The 20,296-nt window shown below is 47.4% G+C and overlaps 1 protein-coding gene across 1 annotated transcript in view; it reads left to right on the top strand.

Annotated features, from left to right (window-relative positions):
* HOATZ (HOATZ cilia and flagella associated protein) overlaps positions 1-13,519 on the top strand; it is a 35,752-nt gene extending 22,233 nt beyond the window's left edge. Inside the window, exons 5-7 of the mRNA XM_084803549.1 lie at positions 9,863-9,973; positions 11,261-11,296; positions 13,204-13,519. Coding sequence (XP_084659675.1) covers positions 9,863-9,973; positions 11,261-11,296; positions 13,204-13,243 — 187 coding nt within the window. The 3' untranslated portion in view covers positions 13,244-13,519. The remainder of the gene's footprint in view (positions 1-9,862; positions 9,974-11,260; positions 11,297-13,203) is intronic.
* Positions 13,520-20,296: the final 6,777 nt, after the last annotated feature.

Genomic DNA, 20,296 nt, shown 5'->3' with positions numbered 1-20,296 from the left:
CATGCTGCTCCGTGTTTGCACCATTGCATTGCCCAGCCAGAGGCGTCTCACCAAGAAGAAAAGACTCCCTGTGACGGAGAGGATGTCCTGCCTAGTTCTCTTCCCTTCCCCTCCAAAATGAAGCCAACATCACAGCCTAATGAACTATGCCCCTGCTGAACAGCCTTGCAACAAGTACAGACAAATCCACCTTCCCTGACGTTCTGGATGGCAACGGTGATTGTTGGATCTACATGTAGCCTTACAGGGATGATTAGTGCTTTGGTTTATGATCATAACTGTAAAGTGATGTTATATCTGATCAGCGGCACCGCAAGGGCTGGATTAATAGGGTGCAGGCCCAGGGCCCCATGCTTCAGCTGTCTCCCAGATGACAGCAACCCAGCCAGTGAGCAGGGAGCGATGGAGGATAGTGCTGTCTCTGCCAGTGTCAGGTTTAAAAAAGGCAGGTACAGGACGGTGGCCAGGGGCGTTGGGGGCCCATCAAATCTGGTGGTGCCTCTCAATCTGATTTGAAGTCTCAGGCTACCTCTGCACACCATTTGCTGCGGAGAAACAGCAGGAAAGGGCTATTGCATGACCATGCCCTGCTTGGGGTCTTCCTGAAGTCATCTAGTTGGTCCCTGCGAGGAGCAGGATGCTGGAACCACCTTCGCTGCACAAACACGCAGAGCAAGTTTCTGTTTTTAGAAGAAGAGCATCCAAAAATAACAGGATGTCGACGTTCTCCACTACAAAAGCCAAGGCCGCGGATTAATTGCCTACTGCACAGAACGAGCTTTGGGACTCAGCAAACGGCTTAAGGAGCAGTCCAGTAAAGAGGACAAGCGCAAAGTCGACTTCCCCATCCACGTGACCCTTTGGAAAGCCGAGAGATGGCTGGCTGGTTGCCCCCTTCTCTCTCTCTTCAGGCACATTCAATGTTGCAAAAAAGCTCGGATGGCAGGTGTTTGTCAGGTCACTGTAGGAACCAGCCGTTGCTCTCTGTCCAATGTTTTAAAATGCCAGACCCAAAGAAATGGAGGCAGGCCTTTCATGCACCTTCTTGAGACGCTGGAATACAGAGTTTCCTTTCACCTGGGGACACACTAAAAAGAACACTGAATGGCCATTGAAATGCATTGGTTTATTCTGAATGGCCATAGGAAATCACTGCAGAATTTTAGGAACCTTCTTCAAATCAAAATACTTGCAACAGATAAAACACTTGTTTTTTGTAGAAAACGATTCTGAATCAAAATATTTCCTTACAGAGGGTCTTAGGGAGTGTGAGGAAATGCCTGTATATAATTGTTGGCATCATGTAATGTTTACTCTGTATGGCTTCTGTGAGACTAGACTACAGTGTATTTGTGTAGGCCTGAGGCCTTGTTTTGGTACCGTCACTGGAGAAGGCTGAGGAGAAAGTGAATAGCTGAGGCCTGAATATTAAGCTACTCCTCCTCTGTGGGATAACTATACACAGCTGGTGAAGATCAGTTGTACAGTGGCTATGTTATACCAGGAGGCTACCCTAAAATCTTGCCAGAAGAAGGTGGTACAGGTAGGCAGCAAAAACCCAGATGAATTATCCAAGCAGCCAGAAGTACGACAGGAGGTGCTTTGGGAGTCAGAAGAAGACTGTACCCAAGAGCTGGACCTGGTTGTGGGTGCCTTTGACTAGGGCGAAAGTTCAGGGAATTTGGCACGAGGTAAAAGAAGTCCTTAAAAAGCTTTGTAGCAGGGACAGTGTCTTGAGTCCTTAAGAATTGCCACTAAACAGCCTTTTGAAAACTCCAAAGTAAATATAAGTAGTATTCCCTTATGTACAAAAAATCCCTTTCATACATTAAGGGCGCAATCCTATGCACGTTTAGACAGAAAAAAGGGCCTACATCACCAAGCATACCCTACCCAGCGTAGCTTGCTGGGGCATGCTGGGAGTTGTAGGCTTTTTCTGTCTAAACCTGTATAGGATTGCGCCCTTCAGGGGGCAATCCCATGCCACTTGCTGGGGCATGCTGGGAGTTGTAGGCTTTTTCTGTCTAAACCTGTATAGGATTGCACCCTTCAGGGGGCAATCCCATGCCACTTGCTGGGGCATGCTGGGAGTTGTAGGCTTTTTCTGTCTAAACCTGCATAGGATTGCGCCCTTCAGGGGGCAATCCCATGCCACTTGCTGGGGCATGCTGGGAGTTGTAGGCTTTTTCTGTCTAAACCTGTATAGGATTGCACCCTTCAGGGGGCAATCCCATGCCACTTGCTGGGGCATGCTGGGAGTTGTAGGCTTTTTCTGTCTAAACCTGCATAGGATTGCGCCCTTCAGGGGGCAATCCCATGCCACTTGCTGGGGCATGCTGGGAGTTGTAGGCTTTTTCTGTCTAAACCTGCATAGGATTGCGCCCTTCAGGGTTCAATCCCATGCCACTTGCTGGGGCATGCTGCGAGTTGTAGGACTTTTTCTGTCTAAACGTTGTTTGTTTATCTTGTCTCTGGTGTTGGTGCCCACCTCATGCTGAAGCCTCTTATATCAGTTACTAGGAAGTTTTAAAGTATTATAAGAGAATTGGTGGCAGCAGGAAAGGGTCAGCTTGCGGAAGCCTGAATTATAGTGGCAGAGAATTCCTTAGGCCCTGAAATATTTTCTAAAGCATTTGCTAAAAATAAGAAACCACATAGGTCTGATTGCCCAGCGAAGGAGCAGTTTCCCCATAGGTGGTGGCAGTGCTGGGGAGAGGGAAGCCCCATAAGCACTTAGTCAGAATTGTAAAGATAAATGTAAGGGTAAATGAATCGTAAAGGCAGATGTAATGATACTGCAGCACCAAGGAGCTTTTTAGTTGGCCTGAGAGAGCCGGGCCGCCCATCTTGGGAACAGAGCGTGACCGGAAGGGGGCTGCCTCTTGCCCATAGCCCACCACATGTTTGTGCATACCCAGTGCTAACTCATTCGCAGATGAAGATTGGGGTCAGGGTTTTGTGGGAGGCAGAACAGCTCCCTCGCCGCAGTCTTTTGAAAATAATCCCTCCACACACAAGCTTTTGTCTGTAGTCTAGAGGCGCCGCTCACAGGAGGGCCTGCACCCACTCTCCCATACCCTGGGCAGACCAGGCCTCTGGGAGATGGCTGGTCCAGGAGGCCAGCCGGGTGAATAGACCTGGCCCTCTGGTGGCGGGTGGGCTAGATGAGTAGGCCTGGCCTCTGGGGGCAGTAGCCAATGCTGCTCCTACTTAGAGTAGACCTGTTCATTTCAATGGGTCTTGTCTCCATAGGGCTACCATTGGATACCACCCTATAATTCCTCCTGCCTAGCTCAGAAACCCTGCTCCCCACCCTAGCTTTCAGTACTTAATTCTCTCTCCCCACACTCTCAAGCACCCCCCTTTCCAAGACTCTCTCCACCATAAATTACACAGCACCCACATCACTCACGCAGAGTTCAGATTAACAGAGGAGAAGCTTAAGAGCCAGTGTGGTGTAGTATTGGACTGGGAGTCGGGAGGCCCAGGTTCTAGTCCCCGCTTGGCCATGGAAGCTCACTGGGTGACTTTGGGCCAGTCACAGACTCTCAGCCCAGCCTACCTCACAGGGTTGTTGCTGTGAGGATAAAATATAGAGGAGGAGGAGGATCATGTAAGCCACCTTGGGTTCCTTGCCAGAGAAAAAAAGGTGGGATAGAAGTGCAGGAAATAAATAAACTGCAGAAGATCTATGGTCCATTCTGCCCACCCTGCTTCTCACGGGATTTTTTAAATGGCTGCTTTTAGTGCTCCACAGCTAAAGGGGGTTAAGGGATGGGCCCTTGCTCAGTGGTAAAGCACCTGCTTTGCATGCAGAAGGTCAGCTTTGGAAGGATTTTATTTTTATTTTAATGGCTCCTTTTAGCAGTACAGAGCATTAAAGGGGTCACGCCTGGAGGGGTCAACGCAGGAGCAAGGGGAGGAAGAACCAGCCAGGCAGGAATTTTTGAAGTGTTTTTTCCTTTCCTTTTTAATGGCTGCTTTTGGAGGTCTACTCATGAGGAGGAAGAACCAGCTGTGAGTCTTAACAAGCCAAATGCAATTCAGCTGTGGCTACATAACCACAGTGTATATAAGCTCTGGGGCTTCCTTGTGTCTTTTCTGGGTGGAGAGCTTCTACTCTTGGTGAGTTTGCCACAGTCACCAAGTGACTCTAGACATGATACCTTGGCTGGGCAGGCCAAACAGTAAATGGGGCACTTACTGTCCTCTCCCACATTTGCTGTTATTTTTCAGTCGTTCAGTCGTGTCCGACTCTTCGTGACCCCATGGACCATAGCATGCCAGGCCTTCCTGTCCTGTGCTCTCTCCTGGAGTGTTCTCAAGTCCATATTCATTGCATCGGTGATGCTATCTAGCCATCTCATCCCCTGCCGCCCCCTTCTCCTTTTGCCTTCAATCTTTCCCAGCATCAGGGTCTTTTCCAGAGAGTTTTCTCTTCGCATTAGGTGGCCAAAATATTTGAGCTTCAGCTTCAGTATCTGTCCTTCCAGTGAGCAGTCAGGGTTGATTTCCCTTAGGATTGACTGATTTGACCTCCTTGCAGTCCAGGGGACTCGTAAGAGTGTTCTCCAGCACCACAGTTCGAAAGCATCAATTCTTCGGCGCTCAGCTTTATTTTTATTTATTACATTTATATCCCGCATTTTTTCCTCTTGCAAGGAGCCCAAGGCAGCTTACATTATCCTCCTCCTCTCCTTTTTATCTTCACAACAACAACCCTGTGAGGTGGGTTGGGCTGAGAGTCTGTGACTGGCCCAAAGTTGTCCATGGAAGCTCACTGGGTGAGTGGAGACTAGAACCCGGATCTCCCAGCTCCCAGTCGAGCACTCTTGCCACTACACCACCCAGCTTTCCTTATAGTCCAGCTTTCACAGCCATATGTTGCTACTGGGAAAACCATAGCTTTAATTATACGAACCTTTGTCGGCAAGGTGATGTCTCTGCGTCTTACTATGCTGTCTAGGTTTGCCATAGCTTTCCTCCCAAGGAGCAAGCGTCTTTTAATTTCATGGCTACAGTCACCGTCTGCGGTGATCTTGGAGCCCAAGAAAATAAAATCTGTCACTGCTTCCATTTCTTCCCTTTCTATATGCCAGGAAGTGATGGGGCCAGATGCCATGATCTTAGTTTTTTTAATGTTGAGTTTCAAACCAGCTTTTGCACTCTCCTCTTTCACCCTCAACAAGAGGCTCTTTAGATCCTCTTCGCTTTCTGCCATTAGGGTGGTATCATCTGCTGCGTATCTGAGGTTGCTGATCTGAGGTCCCAGCAATCTTAATTCCAACCTGTGATTCATCCAACCCGGCGTTTCTCATGATGTACTCTGCATATAAGTTAAATAAGCAGGGCGGCAATATGCAACCTTGTCGTACTCCTTTCCCAATTTTGAACCAATCGGTTGTTCCATGTCTGGTTCTTACTGTTGCTTCTTGACCCTCGTACAGGTTTCTCAGGAGACAGGTAAGGTGTTCTGGTACCCCCATCTCTTTCAGAATTTGCCACAGTTTGTTGTGATCCACACAATCAAAGGCTTTAGCGTAGTCAATGAAGCAGAAATAGACGTTTTTCTGGAATTTTCTTGCTTTCTCCATGATCCAGCGAATGTTGGCGATTTGATCTCTAGTTCCTCTGCCTCTTAGAAACCCAGCTTGTACTTCCGGTAATTCTCGGTTCACATACTGCTGAAGCCTAGCTTGTAGGTAGGGATGTACGAAATGTACTTAACTTTCCGCGGATTATGTTTATCGGGGGGGAGGCGTTCCATCCTCCCCCCGGAATCCTCGACAGGGGGGAGGCGATCTTTCCCTCCCCCCCCCCGGAATCCTTGATGGCCGGCTGTGCTCCGTGGTGGCTCCACAGAGCACCTGGCCAGGCCCAGGCCAGAGCTGTCTGCAGCCGGATTTCCAGCCCCTGAGGGCTCTGGGTAAAACAAAAAAAACCCTGCATACGCAACTGGCGGCAGCTACATCCGCCACCATTTGCGTTTCTTATTTTTGCCTGTCTTAGTCATAGAATCATAGAATAGTAGGGTTGGAAGGGGCCTACAAGGCCATCGAGTCCAACCCCCTGCTCAATGCAGGAATCCAAGTCAGAGCATCCCTGACAGACGGCTGTCCAGCCTCATCTTGAAGGCCTCCAGTGTGGGAGAGCCCACCACCTCCCCAGGTAATTGGTTCCATTGTCGTATTGCTCTTAGAGTCAGGAAGTTTTTCCTTATGTTCAGACGTAATCTGGCTTCCTGTAACTTGAGCCCATTCTTCCGTGTCCTGCACTCTGGGATGATGGAGAAGAGATCCTGGCCTTCTTCTCTGTGACAACCTTTCAAGTACTTGAAGAGTGCTATCATATCTCCCCTCAGTCTTCTCTTCTCAAGGCTAAACATGCCCAGTTCTTTGTCTTTCTTCATAGGGCTTTGTTTCTAGTCCCCTGATCATCTTTGATGTCCTCCTCTGAACCCTCTCCAGCTTGTCTGCATCCTTCTTAAAGTGTGGTGCCTAGAACTGGACACAATACTCCAGATGAGGCCTAACCAGTGCTGACTGGGGGGAACTAGTACTTCCAGGGATTTGGAAGGGATGCTTCTATGAATGCAGCCCAAAGTAGCATTGGCCTGTTTTGCAGCCACATCACATTGTTGGCTCATCTTCAGCTTGTGATCTACAACCATTCCAAGATCCTTCTCGCTTGTAGTGTGGCTGAGCCACGTATCCCCCATCTTGTAACTGTGCATTTGGTTTCTTTTTCCTAGGTGCAGAACTTAGCATTTATCCCTGTTAAATGTCATTCTGTTTTCTGTCCAGCGCTCCAGTCTATCCAGATCACTTTGAATTTTGTTTCTGTCTTCCAAAGTATTAGCTATCCCACCCAATTTGGTGTCATCTGCAAATTTGATCAGCATTCTCTGCACCTCCTCCAAGTCATTAATAAAAATGCTGAAGAGCACTGGGCCCAGGACTGAACCCTGCGGTACCCCGCTCGTTCCCTCTACCCAGTTTGAGAAGGTCCCATTGATAAGCACTCTTGGAGTCCAATTCTGTAGCCAACTGTGGATCCACCGGATCGTTGTTTCATCTAGCCCACTTTGAGCTAGTTTGCTCATCAGGATATCATGGGGCACTTTGTCGAAAGCTTTGCTGAAGTCAAGGTATATGATGTCCACAGCATTCCCACAGTCCACAAGGGAAGTTACTTGATCAAAAAATGAGATCAGATTCATCTGGCAGGATTTGTTCCTGACAAATCCATGATGGCTTTGAGTAATCACTGCATTGTTTTCAAGGTGCTTACAGATAGATTGCTTTATAATTGGCTTCAGAATTTTCCCAGGGATTGATGTCAGCCTGACTGGTCTGTAGTTCCCAGGTTCCTCCTTTTTACCCTTTTCGAAGATAGGGACAACATTAGCCCTCCTCCAGTCATCTGGCACTTCCCCCGTCCTCCATGATTTCTCAAAGAGAATAGATAGTGGTTCTGAGAGTTCTTCTGCCAGTTCCTTTATTACTGTAGGATGCAGTTCATCTGGCCCTGGAGATTTGAACTCATTCAAAGTAATGAGGTGTTCCTTGACCATATGCCTATCGATCTCAAGCTGCAATCCTGCCCCTCCAGCCTGCACTTCGCCTTTGCCAGGGGGGTCATAGACCCTCTTTTGGGAGAAGACTGAGCCAAAGTAGGAATTGAGCACCTCTGCCTTTTCTTTGTCGTCTGTTATCATTTTGCCATCCTTATTTAATAGCTCAACCACCATTTCTTTCCTCTGCCTTTTACTATGCACATTGCTGAAGAAAGCCTTTTTGTTGTTTTTATCATCCCTTGCTAACCTCAGCTCATTCTCAGCTTTAGCCTTCTTGACGCCATCCCTGCAATTCTGTGCTATCTGCCTGTACTCTTCCTTTATTGCTAGGCCTTCCTTCCACTTCCTATATGTGTCCTTTTTTGTTTTCAGGTCATCCCTAAGTTTTTTGTGAACCTACATTGGCTTCTTCTGTTGTCTTCCACCTTTTCTTCTTGTTGGAATTGTTTGTGATTGTGCCTTGAGAATTTCCTTTTTTAAAAGCTCCCACCTGTCTTGGACTCCTTTTCTTCTTAGCGTCGCTTGCCATGGGACCTTACTGATCATTGTTCTGAGTTTATTAAAATCAGCTTTCCAAAAATCCAGGGTATGTGTTTGACTACACTCAGCTTTTGCTTCCCTTAGAACCAAGACCTCAAGTATAGCATGGTCTCTTTCCCCCAGAGTTCCTGTAACTGCTACTTTATCCACTAAGTCATCTCTGTTGGTTAGGATCAAGTCAAGGATAGCCAATCCTCAAGTTCCTTCCTCTACTTTCTGTAGGAGGAAGTTATCCACCACACAAGTCAGGAATTTCCTGAAGGGGCCATGTTTTGCAGAATTTGTCACCCAACAAATATGGGGAAATTGAAGTCCCCCATTACTACTGCATCATGCTTCCTACATCATGCCTGCTACGCTATTTGCATTCCCCTTTATTTTCACTGTAATAGTCTATGTAAATATTTACGTAGACTAAGACGGCCAAAAATAAGGAACACAAATGGCGGAGGCTGTAGCCGCTGCCATTTGCGTACGTGTTTTTTTAACCCAGCCGTGATAGGCTACGTAAATCTTTACGTAGCCTATCACGTCTCTGTGAAAAAAAATAAAAAAAATCCCCCCTCCAGACTGTAAATGGTGGCGGCGGCGGCAGCCGAGCAGAAGACCAGCCGCTGCATCTGCTGCTGCCCAGAACATCCGCCCCAGGTAAGTCTCGTCCCTGGGGGGATCTGCGGGGGGGGGGGCGGGAGGCAGGCTGTTTTGCCACAGATTTCGGGGTGCCGAATGCGCTGGCATTCGGCCTCACCAAGATCCGTGGCAGAGTTCTCTGACATTCCTATTTGTAGGATCTTGAGCATAACCTTGCTGGTATGTGAAATGAGCGCAATTATACGGTAGTTTGAACACTCTTTGGCATTGCCCTTCTTTGGAATTGGAATGTAAACTGACCTTTTCCAGTCTTGTGGCCACTGTTGAGTGTTCCAAATTTGTTGGCATATTGAGTGCAGCACTGTAACAGCATCATCTTTTAGGATTTTAAGTAGCTCAGCTGGAATACTGTCATCTCCGCTAGCTTTGTTGTTACTAATGCTTCCTAAGGCCCACTTGACTTCACTCTCTAGGATGTCCGGCTCAAGTTCAGTGACCGCACTTTCATGGCTATCAGGGACATTCAGATCTTTCCTGTATAGTTCTTCTGTGTATTCTTTCCACCTCTTCTTAATCTCATCTGCTTCTGTTAGGTCCCTGCCTTCTTTGTCCTTTATCATGCCCGTCTTTGCACAAAACGTTCCCTTGAGATCTCCAATTTTCTTGAAGAGATCTCTAGTCTTTCCCATTCTGTTGTTTTCCTCGATTTTTTGCATTGTTCATTTAAGAAGGCCTTCTTCCTGTACTGGAAAGCAAATGAGCAACCAAACCCTATTCAAATACAGCTTCTGTTTGAGGGATGTCTGGAAACTAAGGTGCCTCTCTGGATATTGCAATTAGTAAGTTTTACATTTGTTTGTTTATTACATTTATATCCTGCCATTTTTCCTCTTGCAAGGAAGCCAGGCAGCTAGCCTGGTTGCCCTAATCCTCTCCATTTTATCCTCACAACAGCCCTTTGAGGTGGGTTAGACTGAGAGTAGGTGCCTGGTCCACAGTCACCTAGTGACTTTCATGCCCAAGTGGGGTCTAGAACCCAGACCTCCTGAGTCCAAGCCAATGCTCTAACCAATACCACACTGGCTTTCAATGCATTAATTTTGGTATGTTCTTCCTCCTCATATGTAATCGTACATTTTCATTCCTCTGTCTCAGATTGTCTCTCAGTTTGGGATATGGACTCAGGATGCTGGCTTTGCTAGGCTGGCCAAAGACTTCCATGGGCACTTCCTCTGCTCGCACCCTCCTCGATGGGTTGAAAGAAAGGTAGGACATAGCTTCTTTTCAAGATGTCTGGAAAATGTACTGTTAAGGAATGTCAACCCTCCCCACCCTGTAGTGATAGCTCTGAGTAGAGCTGGGGTTCCAACATGCCTGGCAAACATGGCACACATCAATGAGGATTGCTGAGCTTGAATCAGGGGCTTAGACATACCTGGCAAACATCCCCTTCCTGGGATTGGCTCTGCTGAGTTTCACATAAGCCATGTAACCTCCTTTCGTGAGTATGGAGTAGCTCATTGTTGAAGTTGACACATGCATAGATGCCCCCTATTCATGAGGGTGGCTTGCTTAATGTGCGGGTTCACACCTTGCCAGCAAGCCTGCCCTTCATGGGCATGGCTTCACTTATTCTGGAGTTCACACAGTCCCAGCAAGTCTCCTGTTCATGGGGATGGCTTCACTTACCTTGGGGTTCAGATCGCACTGCACTCCGAATTGGAGTTTTAAGGTTCTCGACATGTTTCCAATATTGATCTTGTGGCAGGGGCATGAGGTTTCATATTACTCCTGAGGAGTTGCAGGTCAGAAAATCAGATCTGAATGAGGTTACCAGTGTTTGGGTTTCAAAATGTTTTCTTTTTAGTGAATTTACAATATGCAGAGTTGCCACATGGGTGCTATCCTTCTGGTCTTGGTGTGTGAAACAGTTTTGTCTTACATGTGTGTTCTGTGTGCACTAGCCAATCCTTGAGATTTTTTGTTCCCTTGAATGTTACTCTCGGGCTTGTAGTTGACCTGGTAGATCCTGAACCAGATGCCAGTTGGGAAAAATATGCATTTGTAGTTTTTTTGGAACCAGAGTGAAAGGAAGAATGCATGTTTGCTTCTCAGGTTGTTACTCCATTCTTTTTCGGGTACCCAATAGGATGTCTCGTTTACAGGCCTGTGCTTTATTCATGGCTGGTTATATCACCTGGGTAGGGTATCCCCTTTCTTGACAGCGTTGCACTAATGTATGTGATCCTCTGAAAAAATCTCGGCTTCTTGTACAGTTATGTTTTATTCCTATACTTGCTATAGGTTAAATTATTTCTGAGATGTGCTGGATGATAGCTGTCATATCTTAAAGCATTTTTATCAGTTGGTTTGTGAAAAATGTGGTTTCAGTGTTTTATATATTTTATATTGTTTTATTTTGTGCTCTTTGGTTTTAATTTTTGTGAACCTCCCAGGGAGCGTTGGCTATTGGGTGGGAGAGAGAGAGACAAACAAACAAATAAAATGGTACTCAAAAGCTCCTGTGTGTGTTTTTTTACAACGACATCCAAGAAGTTTACCTGCACTGGTCTGTGCGATGCTTCAAAGGTAAGATTTAAATCTCTTGTATTCACCCGCTGGAAAAACTCTTTTAAATATGATCCGTGCCTCTCCACATCAAAACCACAGTATCAGGGAACCTTAGCCATGTGATTATGTTGAGTCTGTGTGGATTATAAAAACAATATTTGTTTGAAATATTGCATAGATAAATTGGCAATTTCTGGGGCCATGGGGCATCCCATCACCACCGGTTTAGTTTGCCAGAAAAATCTTATTGAGTGAGAAATAAATTTTTTTGCAGTTACCACGGCCTGTAATGCAATTTAAAAAAAAAAAAAAATGGGTTGGTGGATCTTTGTCATGTTTTTGCAATATATTGAATACAATGTCCAACATTTCATCTTGAGGAATGCTAGTATAAAGGACCTTACCTCCATGGTGGCTAAGGTATCTTCTTGCTTCACCTTGATGACTTCAAACTTTCGTAGAATGTGTGCCATTGCTTCTTTTGCTTCACTTACTTTGGGGTTCACACAATCCCAGCAAGTCTCCCCTTCATGGGGATGCCTTCCCTTAAGGATGGGCTTCAAAAATTCTCAGCATGTCTCCCCTTCATGGGGATGTCTTCCCTTATTTAAGGGGTTTATGCATTCCCAGCAGGTCTCCCCTTCATGGGGGCAGCTTACCTGATAGATGGGATTCACACATTCCCAGCAAGTCTTCCCATCATAGGGCTGGCTTCACTTGATTTCGGGATTGACACTTTCCCAGCAAGTCTCCCCGTCATGGGGATAGCAATACTTAGAAAATGGGTTCACCCAACCCCTGCCACTCTCCCTTTCACAGGGATGGCTTCACTCATTTAAGGGGTTCACACAGTCCCAGCAAGTCTCCCCTTCAGAGGGGTTGCTTTACTTTGCGGGGGGGGGGGGCTCACACAGTCCTAGCGAGTCTCCCCTTCATGGGAGAACTAATTTAACAGGTGCACACATTCCCAGCAAGACACCTCTTCATGGGGATGGCTTCACTCATTAAGGGGTTCACTCTTTTCCAGCAAGTCTCCCCTTCATGGGGATCGCTTCACTTATCTTGGGGTTCAGATCGCACTGCACTCCTAATTGGAGTTTTAAGGTTCTCGACATGTTTCCAATATTGATCTTGTGGCAGGGGCATGAGGTTTCATATTACTCCTGAGGAGTTGCAGGTCAGAAAATCAGATCTGAATGAGGTTACCAGTGTTTGGGTTTCAAAATGTTTTCTTTTTAGTGAATTTACAATATGCAGAGTTGCCACATGGGTGCTATCCTTCTGGTCTTGGTGTGTGAAACAGTTTTGTCTTACATGTGTGTTCTGTGTGCACTAGCCAATCCTTGAGATTTTTTGTTCCCTTGAATGTTACTCTCGGGCTTGTAGTTGACCTGGTAGATCCTGAACCAGATGCCAGTTGGGAAAAATATGCATTTGTAGTTTTTTTGGAACCAGAGTGAAAGGAAGAATGCATGTTTGCTTCTCAGGTTGTTACTCCATTCTTTTTCGGGTACCCAATAGGATGTCTCGTTTACAGGCCTGTGCTTTATTCATGGCTGGTTATATCACCTGGGTAGGGTATCCCCTTTCTTGACAGCGTTGCACTAATGTATGTGATCCTCTGAAAAAATCTCGGCTTCTTGTACAGTTATGTTTTATTCCTAAACTTGCTATAGGTTAAATTATTTCTGAGATGTGCTGGATGATAGCTGTCATACTTTAAAGCATCTTTATCTGTTGGTTTGTGAAAAATGTGGTTTCAGAGTTTTATATATTTTATATTGTTTTATTTTGTGCTCTTTGGTTTTAATTTTTGTGAACCTCCCAGAGAGCGTTGGCTATTGGGTGGGAGAGAGAGAGACAAACAAACAAATAAAATCGTACTCAAAAGCTCCTGTGTGTGTTTTTTTACAACGACATCCAAGACGTTTACCTGCACTGGTCTGTGCGATGCTTCAAAGGTAAGATTTAAATCACTTGTATTCACTCGCTGGAAAAACTCTTTTAACTTATGATGCGTGCCTCTCCACATCAAAACCACAGTATCAGGGAACCTTAGCCATGTGATTATGTTGAGACTGTGTGGATTATAAAAACAATATTTGTTTGAAATATTGCATAGATAAATTGGCAATTTCTGGGGCCATGGGGCATCCCATCACCACCGGTTTAGTTTGCCAGAAAAATCTTATTGAGTGAGAAATAAAAATTTTTGCAGTTATCACGGCCTGTAATGCAATTAAAAAAAAAAAAAAATGGGTTGGTGGATCTTTGTCATGTTTTTGCAAAAACCACTTTCCCCTCTTCATGGGGATGGTTTCCTTCTTTATTGGGTTCACGTATACCCAGCTAGTCTCCCCTTAATGGGGAAGGCTTTGCTTATTTTGGGGTTCACACAATCCCAGCAAATCACCCCTTCATGGGGATGGCTTAACTGATTTTGGGGCTCGCTCAATCCCAGCAAGTATCCCCTTCATGGGGATGGTTTGTTTTTATTGGGTTCGCGCATCCCCTGCTAGTCTGCCCTTCATCAGGAAAGCTTCCCTTAATAGTGGGGTTCTCACAGCCCCACAACTCTACCCTTCATGGGGATTTTGGGGCTCACACAATGCAAGCAAGTCTCCCCTTCATGGGGGTGGCTTCACTTAATTGGAGGGTCACACAATCCCAGCAAACCTCCCCTTCATGGGGATGCCTTCACTTATTTAAGGGGCTCACACATTCCAAGAAGGTCTCTCCTTCATGGAGAAAGCTTCACTTAATGGTGTGGCTTCGCTGTCCCAGCAAGACTCCCCTTCTTGGGTATGGATTCACTTTTTGGGGGGGTCACACAGTGCGAACAAGGCTTTGCTTAATGGTCTTGCTCACACAGTCCCAGGAAATCTCCCCTTCTTGGGGATGGCTTCACTAATTTAACAGGTGCACACATTCCCAGCAAGTGTCCCCTTCATGGGGGTGGTTGCTTTCTTTATTGGCTTCACACATACCCACCTAGTCTCCCCTTCATGGGGTAAGCTTCCCTTAATAGTGGGGCTCTCACAGCCCCACAACTCTACCCTTCATGGGGATTTTGTAGCTCACACAATGCAAGCAAGTCTCCTCTTCATGTGGATAGCTTCACTAATTTAACAGGTGCACACATTCCGAGCAAGTCTCCCCTTTCTGGGGATGGCTTCACTTATTTAAGGGGTTCAGGCATTCCAAGCAGGTCCCCCCTTCATGGGGAAAGCTTCGCTTAATGGTGTGGCTTCACTGTCCCAGCAAGTCTCCCCTTAAGGGGGAAGGCTTTGCTTATTTTGGGGTTCACACAATCCCAGCAAATCACCCCTTCATGGGGATGGCTTAACTGATTTTGGGGCTCGCTCAATCCCAGCAAGTATCCCCTTCATGGGGATGTTTTCTTTCTTTATTGGTTTCACGCATCCCCAGCTAGATTCCCCTTCATGGGGAAAGCTTCCCTTAATAGTGGGGTTCTCACAGCCCCACAACTCTCCCCTTCATGGGGATTTTGGGGCTCACACAATGCAAGCAAACCTCCCCTTCATGGGGGTGGCTTCACTTAATTGGAGGGTCACACAATCCCAGCAAACCTCCCCCTCATGGGGATGGCTTCACTTATTTAAGGGGCTCAGGCATTCCAAGAAGGTCTCTTCTTCATGGAGAAAGCTTCACTTAATGGTGTGGCTTCGCTGTCCCAGCAAGACTCCCCTTCTTGGGTATGGCTTCACTTTTGGGGGGGGTCACACAGTGCGAACAAGGCTTTGCTTAATGGTCTTGCTCACACAGTCCCAGGAAATCTCCCCTTCATGGGGATGGCTTCACTAATTTAACAGGTGCACACATTCTGAGCAAGTCTCCCCTTCATGGGGAAGGCTTCCCTTATTTTAGGGCTCACGCATTCCTAGCAAGTCTCACTCTCATGGGGATGGCTTCACTTACTTTGGGGCCCACACAGTCCCATCTATTCTCCCCTTCATGCGGATGGTTTCCTTCTTCATTTGGTCCACGCATACCCAACTACTCTCCCCTTCATGGGGAAAGCTTCTCTTAATGGTGGGGCTCTCACAGCCCCACAACTCTCCCCTTCGTGGGGATGGCTTCACTGATTTTGTGGCTCACACAATGCAAGCAAGTCTCCCCTTCATGGGGATGGCTTCACTTATTTGGGAGTTCACACAATCCCAGCAAATCTCCCCTTCATGGGGATGGCTTCACTCATTTTGGGGCACACACAGTCCCAGCAAGTCTCCCCTTCATGGGGATGCCTTCGCTTATTTAATGCATTCATGCATTCCTAGGAAGTCTCCCCCTCATGGGGATGACTTCACTAATTTAAGGGGTTCATACATTCCCAGCTAGTCTCCCCTTCATGGGGATGGCTTCCCTTATGGATGGGATTAATAAATCCCCAGCAAGTCTCTCCTTCATAGGGATGGCTTTGCTTAACAGCGGGTTTCACTGTCCCAGCAAGTCTCCTCTTCTTGTGGATGGCTTCTCTTTGGGGGGGGGGGGCTCACACAGGCTGAACAAAGCTTTGCTTATTGGTCTTGCTCACACAGTCCCAGCAAGACTCCTCTTCCTGGGGATGGCTTCACTAATTTAACAGGTGCACACATTCCCAGCAAGTGTCCCCTTCATGGGGATGGTTGCTTTCTTTATTGGTTTCACGCATACCCAGCTAGTCTCCCCTTCATGGGGAAAGCTTCCCTTAATAGTGGGGCTCTCACAGCCCCACAACTCTCCCCTTCATGGGGATTTTGTAGCTCACACAATGCAAGCAAGTCTCCTCTTCATGTGGATGGCTTCACTAATTTAACAGGTGCACACATTCCGAGCAAGTCTCCCCTTTCTGGGGATGGCTTCACTTTTTTAAGGGGTTCAGGCATTCCAAGCAGGTCCCCCCTTCATGGGGACAGCTTCGCTTAATGGTGTGGCTTCACTGTCCCAGCAAGTCTCCCCTTCATGGGGATGGCTACACTTATTTGGGGGTTCACACAATCCCAGCAAATCACCCCTTCATGGGGATGGCTTAACTGATTTAACAGGTGCACACATTCCCAGCAGGTGTCCCCTTCATGGGGATGTTTTCTTTCTTTATTGGTTTCACGCATACCCAGCTAGTCTCCCCTTCATGGGGAAAGCTTCACTTCATAGTGGGTTCTCACAGCCCCACAACTCTCCCCCTCAAGGGGATTTTGTGGCTCACACAATGCAAGCAAGTCTCCCCTTCATGGGGATGGCTTCACTTAATTGGAGGTTCACACAATCCCAGCAAGTCTCCTTTTCATGTGGATGGCTTCACTAATTTAACAGGTGCACACTTTCAGAGCAAGTCTCCCCTTCATGGGTAAGGCTTTGCATTTTGATGGGGATGACACATTCCCAGCAAGTCTCCCCTTTATGGGGAAGGCTTCCCTTATTTAAGGGCTCACACATTCCTAGCAAGTCTTCCTCTCATGGGGATGGCTTCACTTACTTTGGGGCCCACACAGTCCCATCTATTCTCCCCTTCATGGGGATGGTTTCCTTCTTTATTTGGTCCACGCATACCCAACTAGTCTCCCCTTCATGGGGAAAGCTGCCCTTAATGGTGGGGCTCTCACAGCCCCACAACTCTCCCCTTCATGGGGATTTTGTGGCTCTCACAATGCAAGCAAGTCTCCCCCTCATGGGGATGGCTTCACTTATTTAAGGGGTTTACGCTTTCTCAGGAAGTCTCCTCTTCATGCAGATGGCTTCACTTAGTTAAGGGGTGTACACTATCCAGCAAGTCTCCCCTTCATGGGGATGGCTTCCTCCATGGATGGGATTCACATATTCCTAGCACCTCTTCCCTTCATGGGGATGGCATCACTTATTCAAGGTGCTCACACATTCCTAGCAAGCCTCCTGCTCATGGGGATGGCTTTATTTAAGGGGTTCATGCATTCTAAGTAGGTCTCCCCTTCATGGGGACAGTGTCGCTTAATGGTGGGGCCTACACAGTCCAACAAGTCTCCCCTTCATGGGGATGGCTTCCCACATGGATGGGATTCACAAATTCCTTGCACCTCTTCCCTTCTTGGGGATGGCATCACTTATTCAAGGTGCTCACACATGCCTAGCAAGCCTCCCGGTCATGGGGATGGCTTTCTTTAAGGGGTTCACGCATTCTCAGCAGGTCTCCCCTTCATGGGGATGGCTTCACTAATTGAACAGGCACACACAGTCCTACCAAGTCTCCTCTTCATGGGGATGGCTTCACTCATTTAAGGGGTTCACATAGTCCCAGCAAGTGTTCCCTTCATGCGTAAGGCTTTGCATTTTGATGGGGTTCACACATTCCCAGCAAGTCTCCCCTTCATGGGGAAGGCTTCCCTTATTTAAGGGCTCACACTATGCAAGCAAGTCTCCCGTTCATGGGAATGGCTTTACTTAGTTAACGGGTTCATGCATTCTCTGCTAGTCTCCCCTTAATGGGGAAGGCTTCGCTTAATGGTGGGGCGTCACTTTCCCAGCAAGTCTCCCTTTCATGGAGATGGCTTAACTGATTTTGGGGCTTACACAGTCCGAACAAGTCTCCCCTTAATGGGGAAGGCTTTGCTTATTTTGGGGTTCACACAATCCCAGCAAATCACCCCTTCATGGGGATGGCTTAACTGATTTTGGGGCTCGCTCAATCCCAGCAAGTATCCCCTTCATGGGGATGTTTTCTTTCTTTATTGGTTTCACGCATACCCAGCTAGTCTCCCCTTCATGGGGAAAGCTTCCCTTAATAGTGGGGTTCTCACAGCCCCACAACTCTCCCCCTCAAGGGGATTTTGTGGCTCACACAATGCAAGCAAGTCTCCCCTTCATGGGGATGGCTTCACTTAATTGGAGGTTCACACAATCCCAGCAAGTCTCCTTTTCATGTGGATGGCTTCACTAATTTAACAGGTGCACACTTTCAGAGCAAGTCTCCCCTTCATGGGTAAGGCTTTGCATTTTGATGGGGATGACACATTCCCAGCAAGTCTCCCCTTTATGGGGAAGGCTTCCCTTATTTAAGGGCTCACACATTCCTAGCAAGTCTTCCTCTCATGGGGATGGCTTCACTTACTTTGGGGCCCACACAGTCCCATCTATTCTCCCCTTCATGGGGATGGTTTCCTTCTTTATTTGGTCCACGCATACCCAACTAGTCTCCCCTTCATGGGGAATGCTGCCCTTAATGGTGGGGCTCTCACAGCCCCACAACTCTCCCCTTCATGGGGATTTTGTGGCTCACACAATGCACACAAGTCTCCCCCTCATGGGGATGGCTTCACTTATTTAAGGGGTTTACGCTTTCTCAGGAAGTCTCCTCTTCATGCAGATGGCTTCACTTAGTTAAGGGGTGTACACAATCCAGCAAGTCTCCTCTTCATGCAGATGGCTTCACTTAGTTAAGGGGTGTACACAATCCAGCAAGTCTCCCCTTCATGGGGATGTCTTCCTCCATGGATGGGATTCACATATTCCTAGCACCTCTTCCCTTCATGGGGATGGCATCACTTATTCAAGGTGCTCACACATTCCTAGCAAGCCTCCTGCTCATGGGGATGGCTTTATTTAAGGGGTTCATGCATTCTAAGTAGGTCTCCCCTTCATGGGGACAGTGTCGCTTAATGGTGGGGCCTACACAGTCCAACAAGTCTCCCCTTCATGGGGATGGCTTCCCACATGGATGGGATTCACAAATTCCTTGCACCTCTTCCCTTCTTGGGGATGGCATCACTTATTCAAGGTGCTCACACATGCCTAGCAAGCCTCCCGGTCATGGGGATGGCTTTCTTTAAGGGGTTCACGCATTCTCAGCAGGTCTCCCCTTCATGGGGATGGCTTCACTAATTGAACAGGCACACACAGTCCTACCAAGTCTCCTCTTCATGGGGATGGCTTCACTCATTTAAGGGGTTCACATAGTCCCAGCAAGTGTTCCCTTCATGCGTAAGGCTTTGCATTTTGATGGGGTTCACACATTCCCAGCAAGTCTCCCCTTCATGGGGAAGGCTTCCCTTATTTAAGGGCTCACACTATGCAAGCAAGTCTCCCGTTCATGGGAATGGCTTTACTTAGTTAACGGGTTCATGCATTCTCTGCTAGTCTCCCCTTAATGGGGAAGGCTTCGCTTAATGGTGGGGCGTCACTTTCCCAGCAAGTCTCCCTTTCATGGAGATGGCTTAACTGATTTTGGGGCTTACACAGTCCGAACAAGTCTCCCCTTAATGGGGAAGGCTTTGCTTATTTTGGGGTTCACACAATCCCAGCAAATCACCCCTTCATGGGGATGGCTTAACTGATTTTGGGGCTCGCTCAATCCCAGCAAGTATCCCCTTCATGGGGATGTTTTCTTTCTTTATTGGTTTCACGCATACCCAGCTAGTCTCCCCTTCATGGGGAAAGCTTCCCTTAATAGTGGGGTTCTCACAGCCCCACAACTCTCCCCCTCAAGGGGATTTTGGGGCTCACACAATGCAAGCAAGTCTCCCCTTCATGGGGGTGGCTTCACTTAATTGGAGGGTCACACAATCCCAGCAAACCTCCCCTTCATGGGGATGCCTTCACTTATTTAAGGGGCTCACACTTTCCTCGAAAGTCTCCCCCTCATGGGGATGGCTTCACTTATTTAAGGGGCTCAGGCATTCCAAGAAGGTCTCCCCTTCATGGGGATGGCTTCCCTTATGGATGGGATTAATAAATCCCCAGCAAGTCTCTCCTTCATAGGGATGGCTTTGCTTAATAGCGGGTTTCACTGTCCCAGCAAGTCTCCTCTTCTTGTGGATGGCTTCTCTTTTGGGGGGGGGGGGCTCACACAGGCTGAACAAAGCTTTGCTTATTGGTCTTGCTCACACAGTCCCAGCAAGACTCCTCTTCCTGGGGATGGCTTCACTAATTTAACAGGTGCACACATTCCCAGCAAGTGTCCCCTTCATGGGGATGGTTGCTTTCTTTATTGGCTTCACACATACCCACCTAGTCTCCCCTTCATGGGGTAAGCTTCCCTTAATAGTGGGG

Source organism: Heloderma suspectum, chromosome 6 (genome assembly GCF_057233095.1).
Source record: "Heloderma suspectum isolate Gila_16-S chromosome 6, 16-S_ref, whole genome shotgun sequence".
NCBI lineage: Eukaryota > Metazoa > Chordata > Lepidosauria > Squamata > Helodermatidae > Heloderma > Heloderma suspectum.
The sequence above is the reverse complement of the archived record's forward strand: the minus strand, read 5'-3'. Positions and strand labels throughout refer to the sequence as shown.